Here is a 15,160-nt window from a genome sequence, read left to right as displayed (position 1 = left end):
CTCCACTATTCTTGCCTGGAGAATCCCAGGGACAGAGGAGCCTGGTGGGCTGCCATCCACAGGGTCACACAGAGTCAGACACGACTGAAGCGACTTAGCAGCAGCAGCAGCAGTACCTATATTTAAGGAGTTAACATTATTTTTCATTCTAATATTTGGTAACCAATATCTCTCAAAATTAGATATCTAACAGAGAATACAACAAAATACAACTGTTGTACATATTTCCACTGCCTTATTTCTGGATTCTTTAAAGGGCAAGAACACTTATTTAAATCATCTCTGGGCCCGCATTTTGCCTAGTGTGTGGTAGGCACCTAGGGGATGTTGGTTGAACTGAACTAATTTTCTCTTCCTATTTCAACTGAATTGTTTGTTTGTTCTCTTACAGAATGAAGACATTCAAATGTTGTTTTAAGTATCACCTACAACAGAAAGTTTTCATCCTGTTTCTAACCCTATGGCTGCTCTCGTTGTTGAAGCTCCTAAATGTTAAACGATTCCTCTTCCCTGAACGGGGCATTTACTTGGTTGAGTACTCTCTAAGTACCTCGCCTTTTGTAAGGAACAGATACACCCATATCAAGAATGAAATCGGATATGAGATTAACTGTTCGGGTGTCTATGAACAGGAGCCTTTGGAAATTGGCAAGAGTCTGGAAATAAGAAGAAGAACCATCATCGACTTGGATGATGATGATGTTGTGGCAATCACCAGTGATTGTGAGATTTATCAGGCCCTCCGAAGCTACGATGAAAAGCTTGTTTCAGAGGAGGAGAAGAGCTTCCCAATAGCCTATTCTTTGGTTGTTCACAAAGATGCAATTATGGTTGAAAGGCTAATCCTTGCCATATACAACCAGCACAATATTTATTGCATCCATTATGACCAAAAATCACCGGATACCTTCAAAGTTGCCATGAACAACTTAGCTAAGTGCTTCTCCAATATTTTCATTGCTTCCAAATTAGAGACTGTGCAGTACGCACACATTTCCAGACTCCAGGCTGATTTAAATTGCCTGTCAGACCTCCTCAAGTCTTCAGTTCAGTGGAAATATGTTATCAACCTGTGTGGGCAGGATTTTCCTTTGAAGTCAAACTTCGAATTAGTGTCAGAGTTGAAGAAACTCAATGGATCAAATATGTTAGAGACAGTGAAACCCCCTAGCACTAAGACGGAAAGATTCACTTATCACCATGAGCTCAAACAGGCACCTTATGAATATGTGAAACTACCGATGAGGACGAACATTTCCAAGGAGGCCCCCCCTCATAACATCGAGATATTTGTTGGCAGTGCTTATTTTGTGTTAAGTCGAGCATTTGTTAAATATATTTTCAACAACTCCTTTGTTAAAGACTTTTTTGCCTGGTCTAAAGATACATACTCACCTGATGAACACTTTTGGGCTACCTTAATTCGGGTACCAGGAATCCCTGGGGAGATTTCTAAGACAGCCCAGGATGTGTCTGACCTGCAGAGTAAGACCCGCCTGGTCAAGTGGAATTATCTAGAAGGCCTTTTCTATCCCAGTTGTACTGGCTCTCACCTCCGAAGTGTGTGTATCTATGGAGCAGCGGAACTAAGGTGGCTTATGAAATATGGACATTGGTTTGCTAATAAATTTGATTCTAAGGTGGACCCCGTCTTGATTAAATGCTTGGCAGAAAAGCTTGAAGAACAACAGAGAAAGTGGATCACACTGTCTTCAGCAAAGTTATTTATGGCTAAACCTTCCGTAACCACCTCATGATAAAACTGTAATGGAAAAAAGGTTAAGATGGAATTGCATGCTATACCACAGCCAGTACCATTTGAAAGGTGTCTACAATTCCCTGAACAAGGGAAAGAGACCTGGCCTTTGGTGACAATTAGTCTGCAATCAGTTGGGTGTTTTTATGTTTGTTTTCACTTATAATCTCACTGAGCTAAGTGGGAGATTTTAAACAGTCAGTAATCTGATATGTGTTGAGTTTCTGCTGTATACCGGGCACTTTTTAAAAAACATACAGGAATTAAATCCCAGTTGTCATGAGTTACAGTTACCCCAGTCACACAGCAATCTTACTATCTTAGGTTCTCCACGTGACAATCAGGGTGCGGCTGAAGAAGTAGTGGAGTGATTACATAGCCCTGTTAGCCGCCAATTTCAGAGCAGTGTTCAAGCGCCGTGACCAGCACTCCACTTGCCTGTTAATTCAGCTCCTTAGACTCTTCTCAACCATTAGAATATTAGAAAGACTGTACTACCTCAGAAGAACTCAAAGAATTGTTCGATTTCCTACTTGCCAAAGCGTAACTTACCTTGTGGCACCTTGTCTGTTGCGTGCACGGCCCGGGACATCGATGGCCGGGCATTTCTAGCGTGTGAGTATCAGGAAAACGGCCGGGAGTTTCTAGCGTGTGAGTGTCAGGAAGGCGGCCGGGCGTTTCTAGCATGAGTGTCAGGAAGGCGGTGGGGTGCCTGGGGTAGCGGCAGTGCTGCTGAGAGGGAATGAAGGGATCTGTATGACTTTTCCATCACATTTCCCAGCGGTGTCCGGAATGGCCTCCTATTTTAATTCAGCTGTTTCTTTAAAACATATTTACTGATTAAAATTAAAAACTGCTTAACAGTTCAGCGTCACTCTCCAGAACATTGAACCTAAGTCTTTCAATTCATAGATTATCAGTATATGTAAGTTGTTGGTTTTTTTTTTTTTTTTTTTACACCGCAATAGGTACAATTTTGTTTTGTGAAACTGTCAAGCTAAAAATCACTGAATTTTCTTCAAAAGATTGTATGAAATAAGACAGCTTTCTAAATTAACTATTAGTCATTTAAAACATGTTCTTCTCCAACAACTATCAAGTAGAGTTCAAACGTAAAATTATTAAAGCTCTAAGTTTATTGCAGTGTTCTCAGCTTTGATCTAAGAGAGAAAAAGCTAATTTTCCTAAGGACATAGCAAGGAAATTCACTAATAATATTTTGTGAAAACTACACCTTAGAAAACTACCAAAATGAGTCAAAATATACATGTATTTTCCTGTAATTACTGTGCTGGAGGTGAAATGAGACAGGAGTGAGGGTCCTCAGAACAGGTTATGATATTTTTACGTCTACTGGGAAATCATGAAACTCATGTCAGAATTTCTTGGTGATCTTATGTTTCAATGTCAGCCTCAGTGACTACATAAATATGTGGTAATCCAGGCTAGTATGAGACAGTTGGGAAGACTGAAGTATTGAAATGTATTTTTGAATGTCTGTTTTCTACATGTGAGATGCCTTTTGCTTGTTTTAAAGTTTATGATATGGTCTGCCAAGTGGCACCACTTCTGTCTCTCTTTCTTTTTCTCATGAATTCATTTATATTCTCTTCTTTTCTGCCTCCTTCAAATTACCAGTTTGTCCATGTGTGTGACTGTGACAAGCTTGTTGCTTTCCTCTCCAGGAGCCTCAGTTTTCTTCGTCTATAAAGGGAACACGTGGGTGTGTCCTGGCTGCCTCACAGATTTCTGTGTGAGGGTATCAAATGCAATCGTGTATGAAGTGGCTTGAAGATGGGGACAAATTATTGAAATACCAGCAAGCAGTCTTACTGTGAGGGAAATGGAGATCCCAACCCCATTGTGATACTTAACCATGCACCTTTTCTGAAAAACCTTCCAAATATACAAAGAAGGCACAATCTTCAAGGCAACTTCTGTAACTGAGTCCAGTTATGAAGAAACCCCTGTCCCGACACCTGGGGTCCTTTTTAAGCCAGTAGGATTAGGAAATTGGCCCAGTGGCCTAAATCAGGAGTAGGGGTAGAAATACTTTTCCTACCACCCAGGCTTAAAAACACAAAGCCCTGCTGAAATATTTTCTATGCTTTTGGTCATCAGAATAATGTACATGATAGAGAAATACCGACCTCCTGGTCCAATGTCTTGTCTCCTGGTGAGAAATGATCCTAGCCTTTGTTTAGTGGGAAATTTTCCAGATGTTAGTCACTTTAATGCCATATTCAAGTGAAACGTGGCGCCATGAAGAGGTGACAGTGCCTTGTCCCCATGGACACATTTCTCAGGATTCAGTTCCTGACAGTTTGCCTGTCATTTGGGGGAGCTTGTCAGATCATTCTCTCTTGCCTTGGGAATCCCACAGATTCCTGCATGCCTTCAAACCTCCTTCAAACCTGATTCTCCCCTGAAATGTTTTAGTATGGTTCTCTCTAGTCTGGAGAATGTTTGGCAGTCTGTGTTTTATAATAATTCTTTGCATAGTATTTATTGACACTAGATTCTATGTTATTTGACGATGAGACCATTACCTTGGAGTTTGTAAATTATATCAGATAATAATGAAAGAGCCACCCAAATATGTCTACATTATGTGGATAATCTACTGTAATTTAAAGACTGGTGTTGCTGCTATTTTTAATGTTTAGGTTATTTTAATTGAAATATATGTAATGTTTAAATTTAGGGAATTAAATTCGAAGATTTCTCTTGCCTTCCAGAATGTGAATATTATGCATAAGTATATATATTTTTGACATATTGTGGAGAAAACAAAATGACAATCTTTTCATGAGACTGTAAAGTGAATGATGATGATGGAATGAGCTTTGATTTTTGTTAACATTTTTATCAACGTGTCTCGAAATCTCCAACTTTTTTTTCCACGTTTCTTGAAAGACATGTTCCCATTATATGAGTTTTAGGTAGATTGGGGTTGCATTTTTGTATTATGCTGTTACTAGATGTTAATCTCTAGTACGGTCAAATAAAATGTGCCTCCAAAACCAAGACCTTGGAATCTCTGATGTCTCCTTTTTTCTGGTTGTACTGGTTCCCCACACTCTTTCAGTTGATGACACTTGCCCAGTATTTGAAGAGGACAGTTAATTTCACCTCAGAGTCAAAATTTAAAAATCAGTGTGTGTATTATATGCAGAATATAGGTTCACAAATTTGAATTTAATTTGGCAAAGTCTCAAAGAATGTTCCAGAATTTCTCTTAATTCTCCTTCAGGTTAGTTTCTCCTCTCAGATTAACTATATAGAGAAATATTCTCACTTGCTTGATTACTTTATGGAAGTTTGTTCTTAACAGAGTAGGTTGAGCTCTTTCTCTTTCATTCCTCAGTCCCTGGAAAAGCAATACTTCCTCTCTGCACCAGGATGCCTGCCCTGGCTGGGAGCCCCGCGGGTATGAGGAGGCTGCACCAGGATCCTCAGACTCAATGGCTGGGTGCTTCTGGATGAGTTTCTCTCTGTCCTGGGTAACACCATCTTTGCAGCTCTACTAAACTGAGGGGTATTTGGCATCACTGTCGCCCCCCACCTCCACCTCTGCTCTGGAGATCCTCCTGGCCAGTTAGTTTTCTTCTAGCACCCTTTCTAAAGCAGCAACAGTCACCATCCTACCTAACTAACAAGGAGTATGCGTGTCACACTCATAAATCACAATCCATCTTGAGGAATAAGGCTATTTTAGGAAAATTCAATATAAAAAACTAACATCTACTTTAACCTAAGATTAATTCTAGGTCTTACCAAGCTGGACAACTTTGCAAATCCACAGTAATCCCATGGAAGAATTCGGACTGCTTTAGGTAGTGGCAGTGGTAGGGTGGGTATACAGCATGGCATTGACAACCCATTAGGCTTGATTTCCAGATTCCGTTCAGTTCAGTTCAGTCACTCAGTCGTGTCCAACTCTGAGACCCCATGGACTGCAGCACACCAGGCCTCCCTGTCCATCACCAACTCCCAGAGTTTACTCAAACTCATGTCCATTGAGTCAGTGATGGCATCCAACCATCTCATCCTCTGTCACCCGCTTCTTCTCCTGCCTTCAATCTTTTCCAGCATCAGGGTCTTTCCCAAGGAGTCAGTTCTTCGCATCAGGTGGCCAAAGTATTGGAGTTTCAGCTTCGGCATCAGTCCTTCCAATGAACACCCAGGACTGATCTCCTTTAGGATGGACTGGTTGGATCTCCTTGCAGTCCAAGAGACTCTCAAGAGTCTTCTCCAACACCACAGCTCAAAAGCATCATTCTTTGGTGCTCAGCTTTCTTTATAGTCCAACTCTCACATCCATACATGACCACTGGAAAAACCATAGCTTTAACTAGATGGACCTTTGTTGGTAAAGTGATGTCTCTGCTTTTTAATATGCTGTCTAGGTTGGTCATAACTCTTCTTCCAAGGAGCAAGCATCTTTTAATTTCATGGCTGCAATCACAATCTGCAGTGATTTTGGAGCCCCCCAAAATGAAGTCTCTCACCATTTTCACTGTTTCCCCATCTATTTTCCATGAAGTGATGGATCTGCATACCATAATCTTCATTTTCTGAATGTTGAGTTTTAAGCCAACTTTTTCACTCTCCTCTTTCACTTTCATCAAGAGGCTCTTTAGTTCTTCTCCACTTTCTGCCATAAGGGTGGTGTCATCTGCATATCTGAGCTTATTGATATTTCTTTCGGGAATCTTGATTCCAGCTTGTGCTTCATCCAGTCCGGCATTTTGCATGATGTACTCTGCATATAAGTTAAATAAGCAGGGTGACAATATATACAGCCTTGACATACTCCTTTCCCGATTTGGAACCAGTCTGTTGTTCTATGTCTGGTTCTAACTGTTGCTTCTTGAGCTGCATACAGATTTCTCAGGAGGCAGGTCAGATGGTCTGGTATTCCCATCTCTTTAAGAATTTTCCAGTTTGTTGTGATCCACACAGTCAAAGTCTTTGGCGTAGTCAATAAAGCAGAAGTAGATGTTTTCTGGAACTCTCTTGCTTTTTCCATGATCCAACGGATGTTGGCAATTTGATCTCTGCCTTTTCTGGTTCCTCTGCCTTTTCTAAATCCACCTTGAACATCTGGAAGTTCATGGTCCACGTACTGTTGAAGCCTAGCTTGGAGAATTTTGAGCATTACATTGCTAGGGTGTGAGATGAGTGCAATTGTGTGGTAGTTTGAGCATTCTTTGGCATTGCCTTTCTTTGGGATTGGAATGAAAACTGACCTTTTCCAGTCCTGTGGCCACTGCTGAGTTTTCCAAATTTGCTGGCATATTGGGTGCAGTACTTTCAGAGCATCATCTTTCAGGATTTGAAAGATCTCAACTGGAATTCCATCACCTCCACTAGCTTTGTTCGTAGTGATGCTTTCTAAGGCCCACTTGACTTTGCATTCTAGGATGTCTGGCTCTAGGTGAGTGATCACAGCATAGTGATTATCTTGGTGGTGAAGACCTTTTTTGTACAGTTCTTCTGTATACTCTTGCCACCTCTTCTTAATATCTTTTGCTTCTGTTAAGTCCATACCATTTCTGTCCTTTATTGAGCCCATCTTTGCATGAAATGGTCCCTTGGTATCTGTAATTTTCTTGAAGAGAGCTCTAGTCTTTCCCGTACTATTGTTTTCCTCTATTTCTTTGCATTGATTGCTGAGGAAGGCTTTCTTATCTCTCCTTGCTATTCTTTGGAACTCTGCATTCACATAGGTATATCTTTCCTTTTCTCCTTTGCCTTTCACTTCTCTTCATAGGTATTTGAAAAGAAGCTATTTGATTCCCAGATTAGCAATTCCATATTTTAAAAATCCCATTTGGTGCCTACAAATCTATATGTAAACTAGGGCAACTGGCTTCTAGTTTCATGAAACTGATTATGAGGAAAGCTTGGCAAGAGAAAGTAGATGATTGCAAATTTATTCCTACTACTGGGAAAAAATTCCTATGATGATGCATAGTAAACAGCTTGAGCTTTGTCTCACAGACGGATGATCAGTGTGTCAGCCCACGAGGAGGCATAAAAGCCCCAGAAAGACTATTCACCTGCCCTCAGGTATGGCATTCATGTATGGTCCTTCCTGGGAGAAGCTTGGACCAAGTCATGCAGAGGACAAATAGCCAGGAAAGAATCTGAGAAAAAAATCATGTTCAATGATGTGGGTAAATTTATTTCACCTTTTTTTGTTGTTAATGTTGCTGTTTTCTATAGAGCATAAAGGAAAGTTAAACAGAAATCATTTATATTCATAATTCTAACATCCTGACAAAACCATTATAGTTATCTTGAATGCCCTTCTAATCTATCCATTTCCATGTGCCTCCTCTGTCTCTTTCCACTGCCAATATACTTTCAATCACTTCCCATGTTGCTTGCTGCTTAATCTTTATGGCTACCTAATGGTCATACCATAATTCCCTCAGTCCTTCCTTGATTGTAGGACATTTGGATTGTAAACTGCTTTTTCCCTTCTGTCATAAATAACAGTGTTATAAACAGTTTTATACATAAATCTTCTCCTTTCCTTGAGTGACTTCCTTATTTCTGAGAGAGAAGTGACAATCCTGAAGATAATGGATTTTTAAAAATTTATTTTCATGTATGTCGCAAAATGCCCTCTCAAGAAATTGTATGGGACATCCAGTTGGTATATATCAACTACAGCCTCAACCTATTTGAAATAAATTTTATTTATTTATTCCAATAAAAGGCTAGTCTGATTCTCAAAGGTAAGCAAAGACTTTGGCTTAAAGCAAGGATGCAACCAGTCTTCTAACAAATCAAGGCATTTGCTGTATGGTTAGTGAAAGCCCTTTCAGAATAGTAAAGGTTTGCATTTTGATGACTGACTCCATTCCAGTAAGGGTCTAAAGGCTGCTAGTTCCTTCTCGTATCCATTCTCCCCGGCTTCTGTGACTTAATTCTGGGCAACTATTAATTCCCAGCCTTTTGTTAACCAAAATTTCAGAAGCAGAGACCTGACCGAGGTAAGGAGACATTTATTGGGGAGTTGTTAGGACTGCAGTCAGGGAGACACAGATTCAAGAAGCAAGTGCTTATGTTGCCCTGGACTGCAAATGGGGGAGGATTATAAAGGCAAAACCCTACAAAGTTAAATAAATTGTCATGAATTAGGATTGAAGCTGGCAAGAAGTTGAGTGTTTGTTAAGCAAGGATTAGTTAGGGTCTGAAATGATTACATAGTTGCAAAGAGGGAGGGAACTTTGCAACTACAAGTTTGCAGCTAGCTGCTGCTAGCAGATACTGTTTTAAAAATGGTTGGCTATGTGGTTGAGTTTGATATAATTCAGAGATGATTCAAGTTCTCAGTGGTTTAGGAAAGTGTCTGAAATTATATCCACAGTTACTCATTTTTTTTTGTTCTTTAAATGATCTTAAATATCAATAACCTCAGATATGCAGATGACACCACCCTTATGGCAGAACGTGAAGAAGAACTAAAGAGCCTCTTGATGAAAGTGAAAGAAGACAGTGAAAAAGTTGGCTTAAAGCTCAACATTCAGACAACTAAGATCATGGCATGCAGTCCCATCACTTCCTGGCAAATAGATGGGGAAACAGTGGCTGACTTTATTTTTCTGGGCTCCAAGATTGCTGCAGATGGTGACTGCAGCCATGAAATTAAAAGATGCTTACTCCTTGGAAGGAAAGTTATGACCAGCCTAGACAGCATATTAAAAAGCAGAGACATTACTTTGCCAACAAAGGTCCCTCTAGTCAAGGCTATGGTTTTTCCAGTAGTCATGTATGGATGTGAGAGTTGGACTATAAAGAAAGCTGAGCACTGAAGAATCAATGCTTTTGAGCTGTGGTGTTGGAGAAGACTCTTGAAAGTCTCTTGGACTGCAAGGAGATCCAACCAGTCCATCCTAAAGGAGATCAGTCCTGGTTGTTCATTGCAAGGACTGATGTTGAAGCTGAAACTTTAATACTTTGTACTTTGGCCACCTGATGTGAAGAGCTGACTCACTTGAAAAGACCCTAATGCTGGGAAAGGTTGAGGGCAGGAGGAGAAGGGGACGACAGAGGATGAGATGGTTGGATGGCATCACTGACTTGATTGACATGGGTTTGGGGTAGACTCCGGGAGTTGGTGATGGACAGGGAAGCCTGGCGTGCTGCAGTTCATGGGGTCGCAGAGTCGGACAAGACTAAGCAACTGAACTGAACTGAACTGAAATATATAGTCACTTTTGATCAATGGTGGCAAAGGAGAAAAAGCAGAAGTCATTGCATGGGGCATCTGAGAATGCACTTGAAAGGTGGCTGACTTAGCTTGCTTTCCTCCCTCCTCCCTTACGTTTTCTTACTGTCTGGAATGTGTTTGTAATAGCTGGAATTTTAGCAGCCATTTTAAAACCATGAGTATATAAGTTATAATCAAAGACAATGAAAATATGACACTTGAATCAGCCAATTCTACCTACCTTCAGTATTTTTTTATGGGAGGAAAAAAAGTGTATTTAAACAACTGTTATTTTAGTTCTCTATTACTAACAGCAGAACAACATGAGCCCTAACTTTTACAATGTTTTTCTAAGACAATGCTTTTCAAACTTTGCCTTAGAAGGCTTGTTGAAACACAGATCTCTTCTCCTTCCCTGAACTTTTCATTAAATGGGGTGGATGCGGGGAGAGAATTTGCACCTCTAACAAATTCCCAGATGAGGCTGTTCCGGATCATATTTTGAGAACTACTATTAGGGTATCTTTCCCCAAAATTACTTCTTAAACATTAGGGCAAATGCATTTAGAAAACACCAGTAAACATAGATGGCAATAAAAATAGATACCTTCAGATCCTAAAGCACTGTGGTCAGAAGTCCAGATATGTTTTATATGCTTTGCCTTGTGTGCTTTCGTTATACCATTGAAGAAATAGCTATGTTATTTTCTGAATAATGACTACAGTTGATATACATTTCCATATCTACATGTCCTCCTACAGTTATTTTCAACCACATTGCTACCTTATTTGGAACTATTTTATCAAATGTATAAAAATAAATGAATTTAACCCGAAGTTGTGGTGGTAAAGTCTCAAGCTGAGACTGATGTGTTAATTCTGTTAAACAAAGGTATTTGCTGGTGAGGCAGACTCTACCCAGAAGGAATTTTTCACAAACTAAATGTGACAGTCCTGAAAAATTATTGAAAGAGTGAAACAGCCCTATCATTCTAACTCTTCACTGGTTCAAGCCATTACAGGAATGCCAATGCAAAATAGATACAGAGTTATGTGCCATCTCATAAATGCTTTCAAGTTTTTACTTCAACACTGAGTGGATACTGAAAAAAAAAAAAAAAAGAGGCAGTGGGGTGGCGGGGGAGGGAACCAAAAAAAACTCAGCAAAATGTATGTGCTTTAATATACTTTGCCAACAAAGGTCCGTCTAGTCAAGGCTATGGTTTTTCCTGTGGTCATGTAGGGATGTGAGAGTTGGACTGTGAAGAAGGCTGAGCGCCGAAGAATTGATTCTTTTGAGCTGTGGTGTTGAAGAAGACTCCTGAGAGTCCCTTGGACTGCAAGGAGATCCAACCAGTCCATTCTGAAGGAGATCAGCCCTGGAATTTCTTTGGAGGGAATGATGCTGAAGCTGAAACTCCAGTACTTTGGCCACCTCATGCGAAGAGTTGACTCATTGGAAAAGACTCTGATGCTGGGAGGGATTGGGGGCAGGAGGAGAAGGGGACGACAGAGGATGAGATGGCTGGATGGCATCACTGACGCGATGGACGTGAGTCTGAGTGAATTCCGGGAGTTGGTGATGGACAGGGAGGCCTGGTGTGCTGCGATTCATGGGGTTGCAAAGAGTCGGACACAACTGAGCGACTGAACTGAACTGAACTGAATAATAGGAAATTGCTTCCTATTTTTAGAGTCTTTTTCATTACTTTGTTTTCAATTCCAACAAGGAAGAGATAAGTTTCACCATTGCTTAATTTAGTCTTAATGGCTACTAATTATTTTTTATTAAAGATTATTATTAAACCAGTTTTACAGGTAGTTTTTCTCACACTTGTTAAGAAGATCATTGTGCAGGAAAAAGGGACTCCAATGTGGGAAGAGGTGAAGAGGAGCCCAAGGGTGATGCTGAATGGACACCCCAGGATGAGAGCTGGGTGCTAATGGGGGTGGCAACCAGTACAGACTGGAAGAGGTCAGAAGGCTTTAGAGATTTCTTGGGGATGATGAACACAGAATACACAATAAATCTGAGTGTATTTGTGGTGGCTTAGTTGATAAGTCATGTCCGACTGTTGCGACCCCATGGACTGTAGCCTGCCAGGCTCCCTTCTCCATGGGATTTTCCAAGCAACACTACTGGAGTGGGTTGCCATTTCCTTCTCCAGGGGATCTTCCCATCCCAGGGATCAAAGCTGAGTCTCCTGTATTGCAGGCAGATTCTTTACCGACTGAGCTATGAGGGGAGCATTTATTTAGAGGCAAATTAGATCATCAGAGTATTGAGGACTGAATGAAAGTCTATGAAAAAAAATTATCATTATTATTTAAGGAGAACAAAGAGTAGTACAGTTATGGCTTAACTAGATACTGTTTTCAGAGGCATAATCATATAATGTTAATTATGTAATATTTAAATGTTGATCTAATCAACAGGATGCTGATATAACTTATTGGGAACTTGGGGAGATTAGAAGGATTGAACCCGTGGGGTGGGGAGTGTAGGTGTATGTGAGAGATGTCAAAATCATCTCCCATGGTGGTAATCAGTGATAATGCCTAAGACTGAAACGTCAAGTGTAGGAGTATAAGGATGTTATTCAGATATGTGAAAGTAAAGCCAAAGAACCAGTTGAGAGAGCTGAAACTAGTTTCCTCTGAAGAAGGGAAATGGAGGAAGAGATGGAAACTGCTGGTTTTTTGTTTTGTTTTGTTTTGTTTTTTTTCAACAAGCCTTGCAAGCAGTTCCATAAACCTTAAACTAAAAACTGGGGGTGGGGGGAAACAGATACTGGAAAGGAAAAAGACGTGATCTGTGATCAAAGGCTGATTGTAATCTAACAGTGCAAATAACAAGAAACCTTATAAGTGCAGCTGTTGCTTCTGTCTGCTCAGCCCTTGTCCTTCCCCTCATCCCTCCCAAGTCTTCAGAAAACTACCGTCCTTGCTACAGAGGTGGTCAGGTGACCCAGGGTAGTAGGCCAGTTATAGATCCTCACAGCCACAGTGATTGGCCTAAGAGGTGGCACATGACTTAAACTAAGCCATGACTTAAACTAAACACAATACTTAAACTAAGCACACGACTTAAACTAAGCCATGACTTAAACTAAACACAAGACTTAAACTAAGCACATGACTTAAACTAAGCGTTCCTGGGGCTTTTCAAATTCCTGCCCAGGGGTGAGAACCTCTTGTTCTTCTCTGATCACAAAACCTAGGATATACTTGTAAGGGCAGCCCTCTACCTCACCATCTGGACAAGTTCCTTCCAGCCAACAAAATTAATGTGCCAAAGCAAACAGAGAATAGAGAAGGACAAAGAGGGTCCTCAAAGCATTCAAAGGAGTAAATCCAATCTTCCTCCAGACCAGCTCTACGCTGCCCATTGGTCAGTTAAATCCCTCCTTTTGTTTAAGCAAGATTGAATTGGGTTCCTTTCCATTGTAGTCATAGATACACAGTCGAAAAGCATCAAACAAAACTTTAAAATAAGATTATTACAGAAAGTTGCAAACAAACACAAAAGTAGAAAGAGCATAATTTCCACATTCCATCACCCAGCTTCACAACTATTAAGGTTTTGACTATCTTGTTTCATCTGTCTATCCTTCTACCCTTTTTGTTCCTTAGAAATACGTTCAAAGAAAATCCCAGACGTTCGACTCAGCCCCTACAATCTATCTGTGCTTTATGCACTGGTCCTGGTGAAAAGTAAGGTGCCAAACAAAGGCCAGTTTTGTTCATACTGAAGCTATCTGGTCAAATACTGGCAATATTATATGGCTTGATCTAATACCTCAATATGAATTGAAAGTGAAGGTGTTAGTTGCTCAGTCCTGTCCAACTCTTTGGGACCCCATGGACTGTAACCCGCCAGGCTCCTCTGTCCATGGGATTTCCCAGGCAAGGATACTGGAGTGTGTAGCCATTCCCTTCTCCACGGGATCTTCCCAACCCAGGGGTTGAATCCTGGTCTCCTGCATTGCAGGTGGATTCTTCACAATCTGAGCCACCAGAGAAGCCCTTTATGAATCTAATCCAACTGCTAAGGACTTTTTTTGTTTTTTGTTTTTTTGATACTGCAAGGAGATCCAACCAGTCCATTCTGAAGGAGATCAGCCCTGGGATTTCTTTGGAAGGAATGATGCTGAAGTTGAAACTCCAGTACTTTGGCCACCTCATGCGAAGAGTTGACTCATTGGAAAAGACTCTGATGCTGGGAGGGATTGGGGGCAGGAGGAGAAGGGGACCACAGAGGATGAGGTGGCTGGATGGCATTACTGACTCAATGGACATGAGTCTAAGTGAACTCCGGGAGTTGGTGATGGACAGGGAGGCCTGGTGTGCTATGATTCATGGGGTCACAAAAAGTCGGACACGACTGAGCGACTGATCTGATCTGATTATCACACCTAACAAGATTAAGATTAATTCCTTAATATCTAACACCAAGTCCATTTTCAAATATTCCCACTTGTATCAAATATGTCTCTGTATCCACCATTTGTTCAAACAGAATCTGAATAAAGTCTCCACAGTGATTTGGTTAAAATATCATTTTAAGTGTTCTCACTCTCATTTAGCACTCTTGAAGGAACCTTAAAAGGTGACATGAGATGGTGGGCAATCCTCAAACAGAAGTCAGAAGAATCAGGTCCCAACTCCTTGTTTATACTGTTTACTATACCCACACTTTACATTGAATAATATGCCATATATGTGTATGTGCGTGTGGATATGCACCTATGCCAGGCAGGGTGCTCTTTGCTTCACATCCATTCTGCGTTTACCCTCACGAAGGGGTTACCAGTATCGTCTGTGTTTTGTGAACAAGGAAGCGCCCCCAAGGAGGTCGGCTGACTCGCCCAACATCATTAGTAAGTAGCAGAGTTGAGGGTGGAATTCAGGCCATGTGGCTCCAAAGTCCAAGCTCTTAGCCCCTCCCCCATCTGTGCCTAGTATGCCCCAGTCCTGCTGAGCAATAAAGTGCCAAACACACGCCTATTAATATATTTTATTTCACAAAGTGCTGAGATCTTGTACGGAAGAAGGACATAAGAGCCTATGGAAGTAAGCAGGGCTGAAGGACTGCATCCATGTGGCTCAGGGGAGTCAGGATTTGGGGTGGTCTGTTGCGCTTCTTTTCGTTAGTCACCCACCCCCAGGCATTCCTG

At 41.0% G+C, this 15,160-nt stretch overlaps 1 protein-coding gene across 7 annotated transcripts in view; it reads left to right on the top strand.

The window, feature by feature from the left end:
• GCNT4 (glucosaminyl (N-acetyl) transferase 4) overlaps nucleotides 1-14,520 on the top strand; it is a 41,732-nt gene extending 27,212 nt beyond the window's left edge. For 3 of the 7 annotated variants that reach the window (XM_070377225.1, XM_070377227.1, XM_070377226.1), the window contains exon 2: nucleotides 392-5,919. In XM_070377225.1, the coding sequence (XP_070233326.1) occupies nucleotides 393-1,757 (1,365 nt within the window). In that variant the 5' untranslated portion in view covers nucleotide 392 and the 3' untranslated portion in view covers nucleotides 1,758-5,919. The other 4 variants (XR_011465542.1, XR_011465544.1, XR_011465541.1 and 1 more) reach the window with 4 other exon arrangements.
• Nucleotides 14,521-15,160: the final 640 nt, after the last annotated feature.

The sequence above is a fragment of the Bos mutus genome, chromosome 10 (assembly GCF_027580195.1).
Source record: "Bos mutus isolate GX-2022 chromosome 10, NWIPB_WYAK_1.1, whole genome shotgun sequence".
Lineage (NCBI taxonomy): Eukaryota > Metazoa > Chordata > Mammalia > Artiodactyla > Bovidae > Bos > Bos mutus.
Note: the sequence above shows the minus strand (reverse complement) of the source record. Positions and strands in the feature narration are given on the sequence as shown.